The sequence below is a fragment of the Anser anser genome (genome assembly GCF_964211835.1).
Source record: "Anser anser genome assembly, chromosome: Z".
Lineage (NCBI taxonomy): Eukaryota > Metazoa > Chordata > Aves > Anseriformes > Anatidae > Anser > Anser anser.
This window is the reverse complement of record NC_139723.1, coordinates 57,593,469-57,611,683: the sequence shown is the minus strand read 5'-3', so window position 1 is coordinate 57,611,683 and position 18,215 is coordinate 57,593,469. Positions and strand designations below refer to the sequence as shown.

General features: G+C 41.0%; 1 protein-coding gene across 3 annotated transcripts in view; it reads right to left on the bottom strand.

Moving 5' to 3' along the window:
* Positions 1-346: 346 nt before the first annotated feature.
* BRD10 (bromodomain containing 10) overlaps positions 347-18,215 on the bottom strand; it is a 59,845-nt gene continuing 41,976 nt past the window's right edge. For all 3 annotated transcript variants that reach the window (XM_083816570.1, XM_083816571.1, XM_083816572.1), the window contains 3 exons: positions 11,893-12,008; positions 7,960-8,147; positions 347-4,558 (listed from right to left, as the gene is read on the bottom strand). In XM_083816570.1, coding sequence (XP_083672696.1) covers positions 924-4,558; positions 7,960-8,147; positions 11,893-12,008 — 3,939 coding nt within the window. In that variant the 3' untranslated portion in view covers positions 347-923. The remainder of the gene's footprint in view (positions 4,559-7,959; positions 8,148-11,892; positions 12,009-18,215) is intronic.

The window sequence follows — 18,215 nt, the reverse complement described above, 5'->3', positions numbered from 1 at the left end:
AACAGCAGACAGTGTGATTTAGGCTGGTGTCTGTGAAACCATTTCTAGCCTTACCCATTCACTGGAGATTTTAGGCAATTTAATCAAACGTTTATCAGGAATGGATGAAGTATGGGCTATGCCTCTGTGCCCGGTGGATCAACAAGATGGCCTTCCTTCCAACTCCCACCAACCCATGTGAAATGAAAGCCACACAGAAGAGCAGAAGATATTAAATAACTTCATTCGACCACATTCCAAAAACTGAGATGCATCTGCACTAGGAAGATTTGACACACATATATATGTGTGTGTGTTCTGCCATGGTTTAACAGATAGACACATTTTAAACTACTGCCAACACAATGCAGTACAGCAACTTGATTTATTATATGCAGATTCTTCTGCATTGCTGCTAAACAGTACACTGGTCCAAAGTTACTAAAATACTTAAAAAACTATACATTATGTAAACAAAACATAAATAAGACAGCATAGTTCTTTGTACATACAGTTTAGTACAGATTGTTAGGAATTCGTGAATATGTACAATTCTATAACATAGACTGCATTTTTTTACAATGCATAAATATTTTATACAGAAACAAATCAAAAATAAATTTGACAAATAAAAAGAAGACACATACTGTCATAAACACACTGCCAAACAGTCCATACTGTAAGATGGAACATGTGCAAAAAGCTAGATTTTTCAAAAATGTTTAATGAAATCATCGGTCATTTCTGACCTTTTTACTAAACAACTCTCTGACAAACTAAATATATTTTTTCTTCTTATCCCCATAGGTAAACTGTAAAGAATTGTAATCTTGAGTAATTTTGAGTAATCAACTGTTTTGAACAATGTAAGAAATTATTTGACAGTTATAACTTCCAAAGTCAAGAATGCCCCGCAACTTCAAAGTGGCTCATTTGCTCTAAATTCAGGATGCAGCTTTGTCAGGTTTATCAAGGCAAGATGACTGAGATGTTGGGAAGACGGTAGGATTTCTGCTTGTGGACACAACCACAGGGGGCAGTGATGAAGACACTGAAGAAACTTTTGATGCTGGAGTATTTATAGCATTCAGAATGGCTCCCTCTGGACTAACCAACAGTTTTTTGATAGAAGTGTCCAAGTGAAACACTGAGGTGTTGCTTGGTAAATGAGAATTTGGAGGATGAACAGCAGAAACTACAGAAGATGGAGCTAGAACATTAGCTGGAGATTTTATCACTGAAGACACAGACAGTGTTGTTGTGGACAGTGGAGTACATGTACTAGCTGGAGTAGCTAATATCTGGGGTGTTGCATGAACAATGGGTAAAGCATCTGCAGACCCAAAAGAGTTCACAATTTTTGTAGAGTTTTTCAAAGGATGTTTTGATGTTTGCCAACTTAGTGAATTACTAGGTGCTAGCATGATTTTCGAGGTTATTGAATTAACAATTGGTATACCTTGAGCCTCTTGGCCATGGTTAATATTTAAAGGAGGAGTCTGTTTTGTATTGTAAGACAGAAGAAGAACATGGCTGCCAGCTCCAAGGCCTTGTGGTGGCACAACAAAACAAGTACCATTAATCATTATCTGAGTTCCAGGTGCCAAAGGCATACAGGTGTTAATGACTATTTTCTGTTGAATGCTAGGTTCATTTGGCTGACCTCCTGCCTTGCTCATTACAGCCGGTGAAGCTGCACACATCTGAATGGTGGAAGTGTAAGCACGACTTTGTTTCTCTATACTGAGAGGCACCTGCTGGCACTGTAGTGACGAAAACGTAGGAAAACTAATGACTTTACCTGTATTTGCAGATGCAGCGGTCAACACACTTGGAGGTTTATGAATACCTGCATTACTTGGCACAGCAGCTGAAACTCCAGGTGACTGGAACTGAAGTAGTGTGGGCAGCTGGCTTTTTGGTACTGGAGGAGCTGAAACTGCTGCCAAACGAGGAATTGTATGTAACACTTTCTGTGGGGTGGCTACAGATCCAGACAAGCTAATGACTGGAAACTGCAAAGTAGGTGTTAAGTTCTGAGGAGATACCACTGGCTGAGTTGTTGAAATCAGCACAGATGAAGCAAGATGTCCTGTTTTCACAGTTGATATACCCACAGTATTTCCAATATTTGCTGTACACAGTCGATTACCCAGAATTGGCCTTATTTTTGAGGGATCATTTCCACCAATTAAGACAGTAGGCCGTGTCCCAGAAGAAGTCCCACTTGGTGTTACTGAAACAGATTCTGTACATGCATTTGCTGTTGTTACTGAAAAGGAATTTGCAGCTTTTGCTGCAACACATACAGATTCATTAACTGACACAGCACTTTGACTCACAAAACTTGAACACACAGGAACCAAACTACTACTAGTTGTCACAGATAAAGCCAAACCCATGCTCTTTTTGTCTTCTCCCTTAGAAATGGCAGAGTGCAATATATTAACTGGTGGAGTCTGCTGTGCATTGCCTTTAGTATTTACAATGGTTTGGCCTATATTAAGTCCAATCTTCACATCTTTTACTTGAGCAATAGTTGGTGATGAATGTATTCTTATTGGTGCGCCCATTGTAGTCGGGATCAGAACCAACTGTGGTTGCTCTGTGGTGTTATCAAAGGTTTTGCTGAGGGAAGAAGGAAGGTTATGTTTCAGAGACTCTGCAACTATATTAGTAACTGATGGGCCATTGGGAATTTGAGTGTTAATGAAAACTAACTTCTGAGCACTAATACCAGTGGATGCTAGAGAAGGTATAACATTGACTCCTGATGCCCCACAGGGAGATAAAATAGGTGGGTTTGTGACTAAGGCAAGTTTCTGGACTGGAGTACCACTGATTAAATCCCCATTCGTTGCTGAACTAGAACTAGACTCATATTGTATAACAGAATTTGTTTTAGTTTTAGCATCACCTTGCTGCTGCATGGAAGAATTTGGAGTTATGACGGTGTTATTTTGTCCAACACTAGTCACACTAGCAGGACTTTTTGGAGTTGCTGATGTTGAACTGCTAGCTGATGAAATGCAGGACAAAGGACACACTTGGCTGGTGTTCTCTATTACTTGACCCAAAGTGCCCCCAACAGCAGGCTGCTGTACTGTGAATTTGACATTTTTCTCCACTGCCTGGTTAAAATCAACTGGGAAAGATGGAATGTTAACAGAAGAAGCTGTTGGGGGTGTAAATCCAGAAACACACGTTTGTCCAAAGTGTGGGAGACCAGATGTGGCTGTTGCTACAGATGGAAGAGTAGAAGATGGTAATGCTGTAGTTTTTGGCACCAAAAAGGCCTGAAATTGAGGTGCATATGTGAAAACTGAACTAGAAGATACACTAGTAGATGAAATCTGGTCTGGGTTTGTCTGTACTTTTACAATTCCTGTGTTTCCACATCGTGTTGTGACCAGAATAGATTGTGATTCTCTAATACACACAGTCTTCAATTCTTGCCTAGTTTCAAAGGATTCAGTTGTCTGCTGTGAGGCAAGACAATGCAAGGCAGAAGCAGTGTTTGTGGATGTACTTAATGTTGTTGTTGATATCAAAGACTGACTAGCTGTGGAAATAGTAGGTGAAGTCAAAGACACAGGGAATGTGGTAGTTGAAACTGTAGTCTTGATTTTGTCAGTTTCAGTTTGGCAAACCTTAACTGTTGATAATAAGTTACTTGCTGAAGTTATACCAGGCAACGTTTGTAGGCTGTTCTTGGGACCAGTCCCTTGTGACGAGTTGGTGGTATTCTTGTTAAAAATTGTATTTGGTGAGTGAGTGACAACATTTGCCGGTGCTGTTACCAGTACAGGTGTTAAAGAAACACTGACATTTGTTATTTCTGGTAAAGTTGCACAGTGCAGCTCAGAAGTCTTTTGTTGTAGTGAATTCATGTCCTTGGACACAATTTTTCCTTCTTTCTGTTGAATAAGAAAATTCTTAGGTAAAATAAGAACTTGTTGCATGACTTTTTCTCCAGTTTTAGGGTCAATCACGGGTTGCATTTGAATTTTCACAGAGCTGTTGTTAAGGTCTATTGGTACACAATGACCATTTGGCATTTTGTATACCACTTGTAAAGGAGTCTTTGAGTTGGTCTGACAGGGCAATGCTGGTTTTATCAGTGATGATTCGACAGGTGATAACACTGGCTTTTCAGAAGTAGATACATTTATGCCTGGTGAAGGTGACACCTGATTTGTTAAGGTCACTTTGTTCCCAATATTCTTGGCAATCAAGGCCTGGATGGGTTTGGTCCCTTTCAGAAAGCTTGATACCGATGTTGCAGGATCTGTCAAAGAAAATGATTCTGGAGGTGACCCTTCAAACTGTTTCAGCTCAGTCAAACAACTGTCTGTCTGTAGGCTACTTTCTGAACTCTGGACCGCAGCCTCACTAGTGCTTAGCTTAGCTTTCTTCCTTGGTGAAAGCTCATTAGTGCTTTGATCCAGACAACTGTTTTGCTTGGACTGTCGTTTAACAGATTTGGGCAGTGTCTTCTGTATCTCTTTAGAAGTTGATTCTTTTTTCAGAAGTCTGCTTTTTCCTGCAGGTAAATTCATCTCTAGTAGTTTCATTTCATCTGCAAGGATATTAAAACAGAAACAGTGTTTTACAAGTTTGCAATTGATATCTCTATACAACAATTTTATAGTGTTTAGCTGAAGGTAAAATGCTAGTTTTTAAGTGTAAGGCTATGGGGAAGCAGAATGTCTGCTCCTTTAAGGGTATCTGGTCAAGGACCTTTTTCAATGCAAAAAGGGGATAACAAGAAAAGAAGGAAGCCATAAACAAGAACGTACAAAGACAGAAACCTGATCAGCACTGGGGAAAGTGAGGAAAACCAAACCTGGTCAGACATTCTAATTGATGAGGGCACGTGAGAATTGATTCAGGCAAAGTTACTTAATCAGGGACCTGGCCAGTTGGGACACTAATGGAAAAAGGGGGTACCAGAAACAAAATATACAGAGGCACAGACCTAACAAAAGAGACATGGAGACAATGACAAGAAACAGTCTCACTGGTCCCATCAACTGATGGGCTATCAAGAAACTACAAGTGCCACTTTCAGGAGAAAAAGGACTTTACAGACTTTGCAACTGGTTAGACTGTAAACCAGGGGGATCATGGACAGAGGGCTTGTGGGAAGTGTGGGATTCAGTAGAGCTAGGAAAATTCATGAAGGGATATGCAAGGTAAGGGGCAGCTGTGAGTAACAAAGATGGGGTGGGGGTGCAAGGGTGGGCAGAAAAGGGAGTAGAAGAGGCTCATAACTTGTAAAACAGGGCCAGTCAGTACTCTCTCTTTTGGCTGAGCGCTCTGTCTGGTCACCACAGTCTGTCTCACCTTTCATCTTCTTATCAAATATTTTCCTAATGATCTCTCTATGTAATCTCATACCCCATCCATGTGCGTCTGTGCTACAAGGAATGAGTGCTAGCTACTGGTGAGACTTGTGTTGGTGAGTGAAATCTGGTGCCAGTACTAGCACCAAAACAGGGCAGTAGGTGCCCCTGACCCAATGTCAGCTACTGGGGTGGGTGGGGGCCTGAGCATCAGCAGCTGCAGGGGGCACAGTCCCCTGGATCTAGGAGGTGTTCTGCAGACTTTGTACCTGGAGTGCCAGCTACTGGGGACACTGGGGTGATAGACTGGGGGCTAACTACAGGAGTCAGACTGTGGGTGTAGGCGCTCCTGGTCTGCAGTGCCAGCTACCGGAGCGAATGCGGCGGGTTGTCTCTGCCCCCAGCCAGTGGGGTGGGAATGGTGTGTGTGTCCTGAAACCAGCTACTGGGGGGACTGGTGTGAATGAGGGACTCAGCACTGCCAGCTGGAGAAGTAGTGTGGGTCACAGATAGTGTGCCTGCTGCCAGCCTCTAGAAAAGAGGGCCCAAGGCTCTTAATCTTCCCCAGACTGGGTGTGTGTAGGGGTTTGCACATATAATTCACTGGCAAACTTCAGGCTGGACCAGCTGTAGAGCAAGGGAGCCTGAGGTCCTGGCTGGGGTATCAGGTGGGTGGACAGTTTGTGCTGGTACATCCATGGGAATTTGCAAGTGTGGAGTGCCTGTGGGATGAGGGTGTGAGTGCTTTGTGTTTGCAGCAAGCACCAAGCTGGACGAGGCAAAGAGTAGCGGGGATGTGTGAAGCAAGTAAGGCAGCACGGGATCTGGGCAGGGGTACCAGGTGGACAGAGAGGGCCACACTAGTACTGAGAGGATCTGCACGTGCTTGTGAACCTAGAGCGTGTTGTGTGTGCACCTTCACCAGTGGGTTTCTATCTCTACCAGCCAAAAAGGAAAGTGGACTCAGCTGTGTGATTATGTTTTATGCGAGTCTTTAACATAGGTGCTGCTGAAGGCAGCACCTTGTCTGTGGCAGCCTGCGTGACAGGCTGTGTCACTGTTAGTGTTGTGTGTGTACGCATCTCTCTCTCTGGGATGCGTGCTCAGCTTCGCCACCGGCTGAACCTGCTAAAGGACAGCGGTAGCTGCACCCCTCAGCCTGATCAGAGACCCCGGGCACCTAGGAATACTGAGCTGGGCTTCAGTGGCCTGGTAAGGACTCCTGGGCTGGGGTTGCTGAAGGAGGAGGCTCTGTTCCTAAACCTTATAAATAAGCATTTGTTGTGACAACTGTGAAGAGCAGTCTCTGAAGTTATGACTGTTAATCAGCCTTACTACACCTTTCATTTTTCTTTAAACAAGTTGTTTCCAATTTAGTTTTATATTGGTTTTACATAGTGAAGTGTTGGCAGTGGGGGAGCTGCAGGGCTGGTTTAACAGAGAAAAGACCAGGGGCTGCCCCAGTGCCAAACACAATTGGATCCAGGTGGCTTCAAAATGGACCCATGGCAAGACACTAGTGAGCCCATCAGCCAGGCTGGTGGCACCACTGGGAAAACATATTTAAGAAAGGGTGAAAACTTTTGCATCAAAGTGTGTGAGAGAGAAGTGAGAAAACAATGTCTGAGAAACAACTGATCCTGCAGACACCAAGGTCAGAGAAGGAGGGGAAGGAGATGTTCCAGGCATGGAGCAGATATTTTCCTGCAGTCCACGGACAGGATCATGCTGGAGCGGATACCCACACTGCAGACCATGGAGAACCCTACACCACAGCAGGTGTACACGGCCTGAAAGAAGTTGCAGGCTGTGGAGTGCCTACACTGGAGCAGGCCCCTCACAGGTACCAGGGGCTGTGGAAAACACTGATACTGGACCAGTCTTACTCTGAAGGAGTGTAGCCTGTGGACCCACACTGGAGCAGTTCTTGAAGGACTGCTACCTACGGCAACAACCCATGCTAGAGCTGGGGAAAGGTGTGAAGATGAAGGAGCAGCAGAGACAAACTGCTATGAATTGACCACAACCCCCATTCCCCACCCACCTCATGCCACTCAGTGCAGGAAGGAAGTGGAGGAGTTGGGAATGGTGTAAATTTCAGCCTGGGTAGGGAGAAAGTGGTTTAGTTTTTGTCTTTGTTTCTGACCATCCTACTTGAATTGGCAATCAATTAAATTAATTTTCCCCACATTGAGTCTGTTCTGTGTGTGACACTAATCGGTAAATGATTTCCCCACCTTTATCTCGACCAATCTTTATCTTTTCCCATCTTATTTTCTTCTCTGTCCTGCCAAGGACAGGGAATGAGAGGGCAGCTGGGTGGGTATCTGGTAGCCAGACAAGGTCAATCCACCACAAAATTAAATTCTGAGCAGGCACATTATGTGATCACAGAAATAATTAAGCATTAAAAGTGGCGAAAGCTTGCATGAATCAGAACTCTCATGTTGGTCATGTTCTGCCCCCTTCTAGCCTACACCTGTCAGATGTATGTCTAAATCTATTTTAATATTAACAAAATGTTAGCTAAGGTAAAAATTATGATGCAAGCTCACATGGAGAAATTCATTTCCTTAATCAACTTGATTCAGCTCATGGATCAAGTTCAGGCTATCGAATTCCATTAAATGCTTACCATTGTCTGGGTGATCTTTTCTGGGAATTTCCACATGTTCTGCAGACTCTGAAGATTTACTGCTTACTATTGCAAAAGAATCTTTGCCAGCATCAACCTCACTTTCATCATTACTCCACAATTCTCTGGTAAATTTATCATGGTCTGGATGTCTTTTAAAGTCATCGTAGTCCTTCTTCAATCTAGACCTTGAAAGTAACAAAACTAACTTTACCAAAGAATACCACTTTCTTTTAACATTCTTTTGTTTGTATTTGCTGCCACAGAAGAAGTTGGTGTAGAACTAATCACCTGTGCCCTTCAAAAATTTTCAGGGTAGCACTGCAAGTCTCTAAACCCCATAAATATGAAGTAACAGTAATATTTCTTTCCTCACCAAAAAAATGAATTGTATGCCATTAAGCCCTCTAACTATAAGCAAAAAGACTGAGTCAATTATGACTATTAATGTTTAACTGCATTAATTTTCTGCTTCTTACTTCATTTTGCACTGTGACAAACGTATCTGTATGAACTTGAGTATTAGCTGTAACAAGTCTACTTCCTCCTCTGAAAACTCTGTCAACTAGAGAATTAAGTAAATTTTATTTTCTTGAATGCATCATGCTTCTGGCCCAGCTATGGGACCTTAATGTACCTTTCTCCTTCAAGAGGACTTCTTATTCTCTGGGCCATTAGAACAGCTGCCACTGTCATTTCCACAGGTTCACACTCCACTAAGAACGTGCATGTGATGGAATTGCACAGCTGCTTTACTCACTTGAACACTCTTCAGAAACACATCCATTTTATAGCACACTTATCTTGACACTCCTAAACTGCTGTGTATTTGCATTGTCCCTTCTTCTATGCAATTGTTTAGATGAGATCGAGGGATATTTTAGCATACAAATACAGTGAACTGCATGATTCAGCTGGTGGTAACCAATACAATATTCAGGAGGATTAATTAGCAAAAGAATAAGGTGATAGCAATCAGCACCTTGTGTGGAACACAATCTAGAATCCAGTCTGGACCTAAACTCAAGCCTTTGTCACAGTAAGAATAAAACCTTAATTTTACCCATTCTTATAGGTTAAAAACATAATTTTTTGAATCGAGTGCAGCAATGACTAGCTGTCCCCAAAGGGATGGGAAGGGAGGAGCTGAGCTGAGTATTGAAGATGGTAGGGCAGAAGACTCACAAGCCAGGACACCACCCTATTGCCCCTGAGTGGGGGTACAGGGCAGGCCTGGAGATGGTATCTGGTTTCAGCCATGAGCCCAAATCAACAGGCAAGTTCCTGGTGATGAGGCAGGTCTGAGGTCAAGCTGGGAAGTCAATTCACAGCTTCAGGTCAGGATCAGATCCAGTGATGGCCGCCAGGGTTAGACCCAGTCCAGTCATTGTTGGACCCAATGATGACGCAGGACTGAGCTCAGTCTGAGGGTCAGCCAAAATCTGCAAGACCCATAACCAGACAGGGGCAGTGCTGTAGCTGAGCTGGAAACTAACATTTGTATGGCAGAGGTTGAAGGCTGCATAATGACCTGAAGTTGGGGTCCTGGGCCCATAGGCATGTGATGTAGATGGAGACCCGGGTGAGGTTCATCAGGACCGGTAAGACCTATCTGTGTACTCTCAGCTTTGACACACTCACTGAGCGAAAACAACCTTGAAGACTGTGTGAAGATGTAGTGTGGTGATACTTCATCAACTCTTATCATTAGGATTTTGAGCTTTAAGTCTAGGTGTGGAAGAACTACAGAAGTACACTGGGGAACTACAGCAGGATACTAGGCAAGCATTACTGTATTAACATGTATTAACATTTCTGAATGGGAATTTCCTTCATTTCTTCAGCAGAAGTTACGGCGTGGTGCTAGTAAACAAATCCGATCAGCAGGTACAAGTGACTTTTCCTTTTAAACCTTGCTGCTATTCAAATACCATTCAACACTACACTCTACAATTTTGAAAGGAATAGAGTACCTCTCAGAAGGGGAAAAAAGCATTTCAGTCATAAAGAGTACTTCTATTAATTAAAGACAACAAAAAGGAAGGAAGGAAAACTCCAGACTCTTAATCCATATTGAGGCCTTGCAGTGCTGAAAAGAGCTCTGCCCAGCAATTGAAAACCTAGCAGGCCAACACTGTGATTCAATTAGCAGAAGTTAACTGGCTGACATGCCCTTTGGACACTACAACTGCAGCTAGAACTGTGATAGTGCTGCTGCTTACATTATCATAAGCAGTCTTCACTCAATTGCTTTTTCCCTTTCATGACACCTTTTTTTTACCACTGTCGTTGGTACTACACAGCTGTCTTGCAGCTGCATAATGAACTACAGTGAGACACTGATATAGAATCCCCCCATACATCTCTCTTTCCCTTACCCCCAGTTTGTAAAGACTGTTTTTCAGCTTGAGCTTTCCCTGGTGTACTGTGAGTCTGTCCAAAAAGTTCTGTCACAGAAATGCCAAGGCTAGTATTGCTGCAGAAATTGTGGTTACAATACAGAGCTTGCATATGACAAATACAAGTTCACCTCACAAACTATCCTCTACTTGAAATGTATGCTTCTACCAGCACACATATATGCCAGACCTCAGCTACCAGTATGAGTAAAATCACCACCAACACGAGTAAAACCCCTCATATTAGGCCTACCTCATACACAGTACTTCTGTGAAGACACTTTACACTATGAAGCCACTTCCATAAGTGCCAGAGTTAATACACAAAAACAAGTACTAAGCAGAAAACCACTCTACAGCAGAATTTACAGAAAGGATAATATAGATAAAGGATAAACTAGAAAGCCACTATACTGGAAACTGAAATTCCTTCTACCAGTATACCTGTCACTTTCCAAAATGAGTCTGAATTGCTACAGACAGGAAGAACAGTGACAAAAATGAATAGAAACCCAAACAGAAAAGAATAGAAATGAGTAGAACTTGTAGTTTGATCTATTGTTTAAAGTGAAGTGTTCAAAAATATCCTGAATTTCCTAATAAGGAAATAAGGTCTTTCATTCATGAATGATACCCATAAAGTGACCTACTAAGGAACCACCTCTTACTGTCGTTGGTGTATATGTTTTGTTTCTTTTTAATGTAATATATTTTATGCTTTTCAGAATTAATTCTGCACCATGTAACTGTGTAAGTTGCTTCCTTCACACTCAACATATAAGCAGCTATATCTAAAATTCAACACACACTTATATTTACCCTTTCAGTGTCTATGTGGCAAAACGGACATATATAGGGCAATACCTGTGTGTCTGTAGGTCAACACCTATGCCTAAAACAGACAAGAATGGCACCAATCTTCAATACCAAATGACATAAAATCAGTATCAGATCTCTCCAGGGCTTAGAATATGGGTGCTAGATCTCAAAGAATCTTCACTGCTATTAACACCTTTACTTATCTGTCTCCACTATACTGACAAATATAATTGTAGATGCATTCTAAATTCACAGGGATACAACCATGTTTTAAGAATTGACTTGAATTGCTTTGTGGAGAATTCAAAAGCAACATGTTTTGGTAGCTTTAGACAGTATGTAGTCAGACATAAAGTGTCATAAGAAGTCCTGGTCCAGTTATGTAGATACAGGTTTTCAGAATCTGTTAGCAAAATAAACAGCAATACAAATCCTAGCCGGATTGTGGTACAACTATTGAGATAGGCATACTTAAGGATTCTAGACCATTTTAGAGAAGAAAAAAATTAGGAGTTAAACTTTACTTAGAGACACTTAGTCTGGAACATAAAATAATCCTTTCATCTAAAGCATTGACAATGCTTCCCTCCTATCCTCAAAGTATATTCACTTAGTTTATTTGAGAAGTGAACTAATATTAATTAGCTTTAAAAAGATTCATTTTGTTCTGTTTCACATCCCATGCACTATTGTTAAAAAAAGAGCAGCTAATTACCTGTTCCTTTGAAATGCTTTCATTAGCTTTGGTTCCCATGGTAACAGTTCATTAAGCAGTCGTATCAACGTACCATGCAATTCCTTTACTGCTTGCTTCCGGTGGTACCATCTTCCCTGCAAACATAAACACCATTTATTTATCATTGCATTAGACTTGAACCTTGTTTTCTTGTATTAATCCTAAAATAATCATGGTACATGTTAATACAATATAGAAAGAAAACAACTGAAAGAAAATACTAGTGAGTTTCACTTAGTCTATCTACCCTTAGCATATGTAAGACGAACGAGTATTTCCACATTTTTTATGCTACAGAGAGATAATATACTAGTTAAGAAAGTAATACTGTAAAGATGTTATTTTTTTATAGCCAAAACTTAAAATCGAAGCAGCATCTTACAAAACCACTAAGTTTTTAAATTAATTCATGCTGTTAACTAATATATGTAGTAGTCTATTTCATACCAAACGTGTATTTACATTTTTAGTAGGTAGAAACCAAATTCTTACAGGAGATCTTAGAATAATTTCATTTAAAGTAAATGATACTATTTATATTATTATTTGCAAAAACAATTTACTACAACTTTCAGGGAGAAAAATCACAGTTTTTGCATTATAATTTTGTATTTTATTCGAAGTTTTAGATAAAAGTATTTTTAATAGAAATGCATTGCAAATTGGTTGTTTATGAAACAACAGACTATGGACAGCAATTTCCTATCTCTACAGCTTTAAGCTTTTAACTCATGTAATTAAAACTTATTTTCTTATCCAAATTGAAATATGTCATCTTATGATCTTCCATAAAGAATTGTTTGTTAAGTCTGGAAAGGCTGAATGAGGATAAAAGATAATGGTAAAAAAACAATCAGAGTGTATATACACAGCACTATCTTTGTTTTTACTCATTTAAGTAGGCAAAACACGATACGGGAAAAAAACCTGCATAGAGGTCACAATATGGCAAAACATCTTTCTTAACAGTCTTAGATATATATATGTTCCTCTTAAGTATTTTTTCCAAGTAGCAGTTCTCTGGTTTATTACATAAGCAAATGAACAATGCATATTTTGACATTAAAATTTCAATCCTGGATATGGGGAGAGCAGACTTGAGGCTGCTCAGGAAACTAGTTACTAAGGTCCCCTGGGAAACTGCTTTTGAAGGCACTGGGGTCCAACAAGTTGGGGACCAACTGGGGTTGGTCACTTTTTAACAGCCATCTCTTAAGAGTACAGGAGCAGGCAATTCCAAAGTACTGGAAGTCAAGCAAGCAGGGCAGAAAGCTGGCTCAGCTAAGAGGGATCTTTTTCTAGAGCTTGGGTGGAAAAGGAAAGTGTACGGATATTGAAAGCAAGATCAAGTGACACAGGAGGACTACAGAGACACAGAGATGCTGTTTGCTACTGTGGGGAGAAATTTGGCACACCTGAAGTTCAACTGGAGTTGAAGTTGGTCAGTAGTGCAGGGGACAACAAAAATGGCTTTTTTAAGGTATGTTAACAGCAAAAGGATGACCAGAGATAGTATCAGCCCATACCAGATGAGGTTGGTCACCTCACAAATAGGGATGTAGGCAAGGCAGAGAGACACTTAATGCCTTCATCTCTTCTTTAGCGCTGATGCTGAGCCCTAGGACCTCTGGAGCCCTGAGCTATAGGACCATGACTGCAGAACAGTAACATCCCAGCTAACTCTGAACTTCTGCAGGACTTGCTGCTCCGGCTGAATGCACCAAGTCTATGGGGCCCCATGGGATTCAACCTAGGGTACTCAAAGAGCTGGCTGATGTCATCACAAAATCTCTTTCAATCATTTGTCAATAGTCCTGGGAATCCGGAGAGGTCCCAGTTGAGTGGAAGCTGGCAAGTGTGGTCCTGGTTTTTAAGAAGGGTAAGAAAAAAGATTCAGGTAATTACAGGCTTGTCAGTCTCAGTTCAGTGCCAGGTAAAATTATGGAGAAGATTATTCTAGGAGTTACTGAAAACACCTGAAAGACAACGCAGTCATTTCTCATAGCCAACACAGGTTCAAGCGGGAAAATTCTGTTTAACTAACTTAATTTCCTTTTACAAGATCACCCACTTAGTTGACCAATCGAAGCAGTAGACGTGATCTTTTTGGATTTCAGCACAGCTTTTGATACTGTCTCTCACTGTATCCTTCTGGATAAACTGTCCAGCATACACCTAGACAATTACATAATGTGATGGATGAAAATTGGCTGACAGGTTGGGCTCAAAAGGGTTACATCAGGCAGATGGACAGTCACTAGTGGGGTTCTGCAGGGCTCTGTTCTGGAGCCATTTTTTTTTGTTTGTTTGTTTGCTTTTATGAATGATCTGGACACAGGACTCAAATGCATACTAAGTAAGTTCCAGATGATAATAAACTAGGACCTGTTGAGAGGCCTTGCAGAGAGATTTTGACAAATTAGATTTGGGCAATCACCAAATGTATGAAACTTAAGAGCAAGTGCCAAATTATGCACCTGTGCTGGGGCAATCCTTGATTATATACAGACTGGAGGTTGAGAGGCCAGCGAACAGCCCCAATACAAGGGATCTAGGGGTTTTGGTCAATGGTAAAATGAATGTGAGTCAGCTGGGGTGTATCAAGCACAGTACTGCTAACTGGTCAAGGGAAGTGATTGTCCTGCTCCACTCTGTGCTGGTGAAGCCTTACTTCAACCACAGTGTGCAGTTTTGGGTGTCACAATTTAAGATGGACATAAAACTACCGGAGTGTCCAGGAGTGTCCAAAGGAGGGCTACAAAGATGGTGAATGGTCCGGAGGGGAAGACATGTGAGGAGCAGCTGAGGTCCCTGGGTTCGCTCAGCCCAGAGCAGAGCAGGCTGAGGGGAGGCCTCATGGCGGCCTGCAGCTCCCTCACGAGGGGAGCGGAGGGGCAGGCGCTGAGCTCTGCTCTCTGGGGACAGCGACAGGGCCCGAGGGAACGGCATGGGGCTGGGACAGGGGAGGGTCAGGCTGGGGGTTAGGGAAAGGTTCTGCACCCAGAGGGTGCTCGGGCACTGGGACAGGCTCCCCAGGGCAGTGGGCACGGCACCGAGCCTGCCGGAGGTCAAGAAGCATATGGACAATGATCTCAGATGTATGGTTTAACTTTTAGGTAGTCCATTTTAGACTTAATGATCTTTGTGGTTGCCTTACAACGCAGAACATTCTGTGATTTAGTGATATATGAACAGCTACAAAAAGATGTGGTATGCCATAGTACTTTTGCTATTCTAACTAATTCAGTGCATTTTACATAAATGAGGATTAATTACATCTGTTGACTTGTCAGAGATGTTAAGAAACTAAAGAGACTACAATTCTGCAAGAAAAAGAAGCAAGACTTGGGAACCTATGTATTTGATACATATCTTCAGCTTTTGATAGAGTTCATATACTTAACAGCTTCCTGTGGTCCAGCACACAAAGAAACCTACGGCAGGAAAGGTTGGATGAAGCTCAACTTGTCTGCTGTCCAGCAGTCTGTAATGACTTTTCTATGGACTGTGGAATAATTCCTTTCTACAAATTTCAGCTGGTCTCTCCAATGTGCAGCAGGGCCAATCATGCTGAATGCTTGTTTCAAGACCAGATATCTTATTTATAAGTAATCATTTATACATTACACAGCAAAATGAGCAGCTACTCCTTCAAATTCTTCAATTAAAATTAAAAAAATCAGAAGGTTTTAACTAGGAAATTATGCCACATTACCATATAACAGTGCTGAGCCCACAGACAAGCCAGGAAACTGCTCTAATTTTCCCCACTTGTGGCCAGTCATATTTGCACATGTAACACATTGCAGCATAAAACCTGCCACTGAGCACTGCAACAGGAAATAGCCTTTGTGTATACTGCAGACTACCAAAGGCAATCATTATCACCTCTTAATATTAGCAGTCAACAGAATTCATTGCTTATTTATGAGAATTATGTGCACAGATTTATCTTTCTTGTAAAGTATATAAAACATTTTACAGAGTTTTAAGTGATTGATTATATACTACATAGTATCAGTGGATTATGTCAAAACAAAAAATAAATTATATCATTACTGTCAGAATATAGAAATGCTGTACATGATCTGATATAGCAAAGAATGGGATGTGTGAAAAAAAAGTATTAAAATGACTACAGAGTAAAAACAACAAGACATTGTGAATTTCTAAGAAACTCATTTATTGTTAAATAAGATTTGGTTTACACTGAAAAAAAGCTGTATTTATGAGCCAGATAAATACTAGCTGAATCACTGAGTAAACTTTGAAGTGATACCTGTATCATGCATCGAATAGCCGGACACAAGTAGAAGGCTTAATCAAGAATAGACCTCAGAACTTTACCGCCTTCATTATCACTTCAAGGAAAGCTTTTTTTTTTCTTTTTTTCTTTTTTTCTTTTTAACAGGTCACATTTCTCCTTGCTTAAAAAAAAAGGAAAAAAATACACACAATTCTAGTGACAGTTTTCTAATGAAAATTATTCTCCTCTACTTGCCATCTCTAGAAAACCCAATTTGATTTCCAACCATTTTTACGCAATTATGTAATTACATAATTACAAATTTGTAAATTATTTTCCTGTATTTCAACTACTCACTTTTTTACTGGGGTTTAGTAGTTGGCAGTAAATCTAGTAGTGACAACACACACAAATTAGAATATCTTTTCCTCAGAAAGAATATTCTTCCCTCAGAAATAGCCAAAGTACAGAACATATAGGGGCCAAAAAGTTTGAAAAAAAGTTCCTTATTTTTTCAATGTTTGTAGTTCTGTTCGATCAGCTATTGTTCCTTAAATTTTAAAATATAAAAAGGGAAATAAAAAATGTCTATGAGCTTGAGACACATCACTACAAAATTTAGCATTACATTTTTTACGCAATTTAATTCTCCAATATAGTGTCCTGGTTTCAGCTGGGATAGAGTACATTTTCTTCATAGAAGCTGGTAAGGTGCTGTGTTTTGGATATATGATGAAAATAGTGGTGATAAAGCACTGATGTTTTAGATGTTGCAGGGCAGTGCTTACTGGAAAAAGGACTTTTCAGCTTCTCATGATGCCCTGCCAGCAAAGAGGTTGAGGCGACACAAAGAGCTGGGAAGGGACACAGCCAGGACAGGTGCCCAAACCAGCCAAAGGAATATTCCATACCATATGACATCGTGATCAGCAATAAAACTGGGGTAGTGGCCTGAGGGCAGGGCGCTACCATTGCTCAGGGACTGGCTGAGCATCAGTTAGCTGGTGGTGAGCAGTTGTGTTGTATATCACTTATTTTGTGTATTCTTTTCTTTTTTTTTCCTCTCCTCTTTCTTTCCTATTAAACTGCCCTTAACTCACGAGTTTTGTTTTTGTTTTTTTTTTCCCATGCTTCTCTCCCTCTGGTGTGCATGAGTGAGTGAATGGTTGTGTGGTGCTTAGCTGCCTGCTGGGTTAAACTACAACACAGTCTTGTGATTTTCCAAGAAAAAAGCAAATCAATGATTGATGAAGCTATGACTTAGCTCCCTACTTCAGCAATATGTAGCAGCTTACTTTCTATACAACATAAACTTCCCTTTACAAATATTTATGTGTAATTCAGGAAAATGGCCACAAATTGAAGCTTAGGAGGTTTAAGATGGACTTTAGAAAATGTATTTTTATCAGAAACCAATGGCATTAGAACAGGTTGTCCAGAAAAGCTGTTGAGTCGCCATTCCTTCATGTTTTCAGAATTCAACTCAGCAGGCCTCGCTTGACTTACTGCAGCAATAGCAGTACTGCTGCTTCAAGGTCCATGAAATTTGAAGGTATCTCTTCAAATGTCGGACTAGAGGATTTCTTAAGGTGAAAGATAAAGCCTCTGAATATGAACTGATGTGCTAACGGGATCAACAGATGAATAGAATGCAGCATTGTGTTGCTTTCATGGTTCTGCTTGACTTTCTTGGAGTCGGACTTGATGATCACTGTGGGTCCCATCCAACTCAGGATATTCTACGATTCTATGATCTCAGGGGTAAAAAAGTTGCCTATCAGCACAGAATAGCCATGACCTTTCTACTCAGAGTAATCAAAATACAGTTGCCCGTGAAAATCCATGGTGAGAGGTTTAGTCGAACAGCAGGGTTTACACAACTGAGTAGCTATTACAGCTCCATAGTTCAGTGCTCTCATCAATGAGGGGTACGTAGGGATGGAGATCTGGATGTACTACCTTCCGGTGTATACGAACTTCAACAGCATTTTATTAGTACACATGGAATAAAAATACACAACTACCTCAACCCAAGAGAGTCTTTATTGGAAAAAAG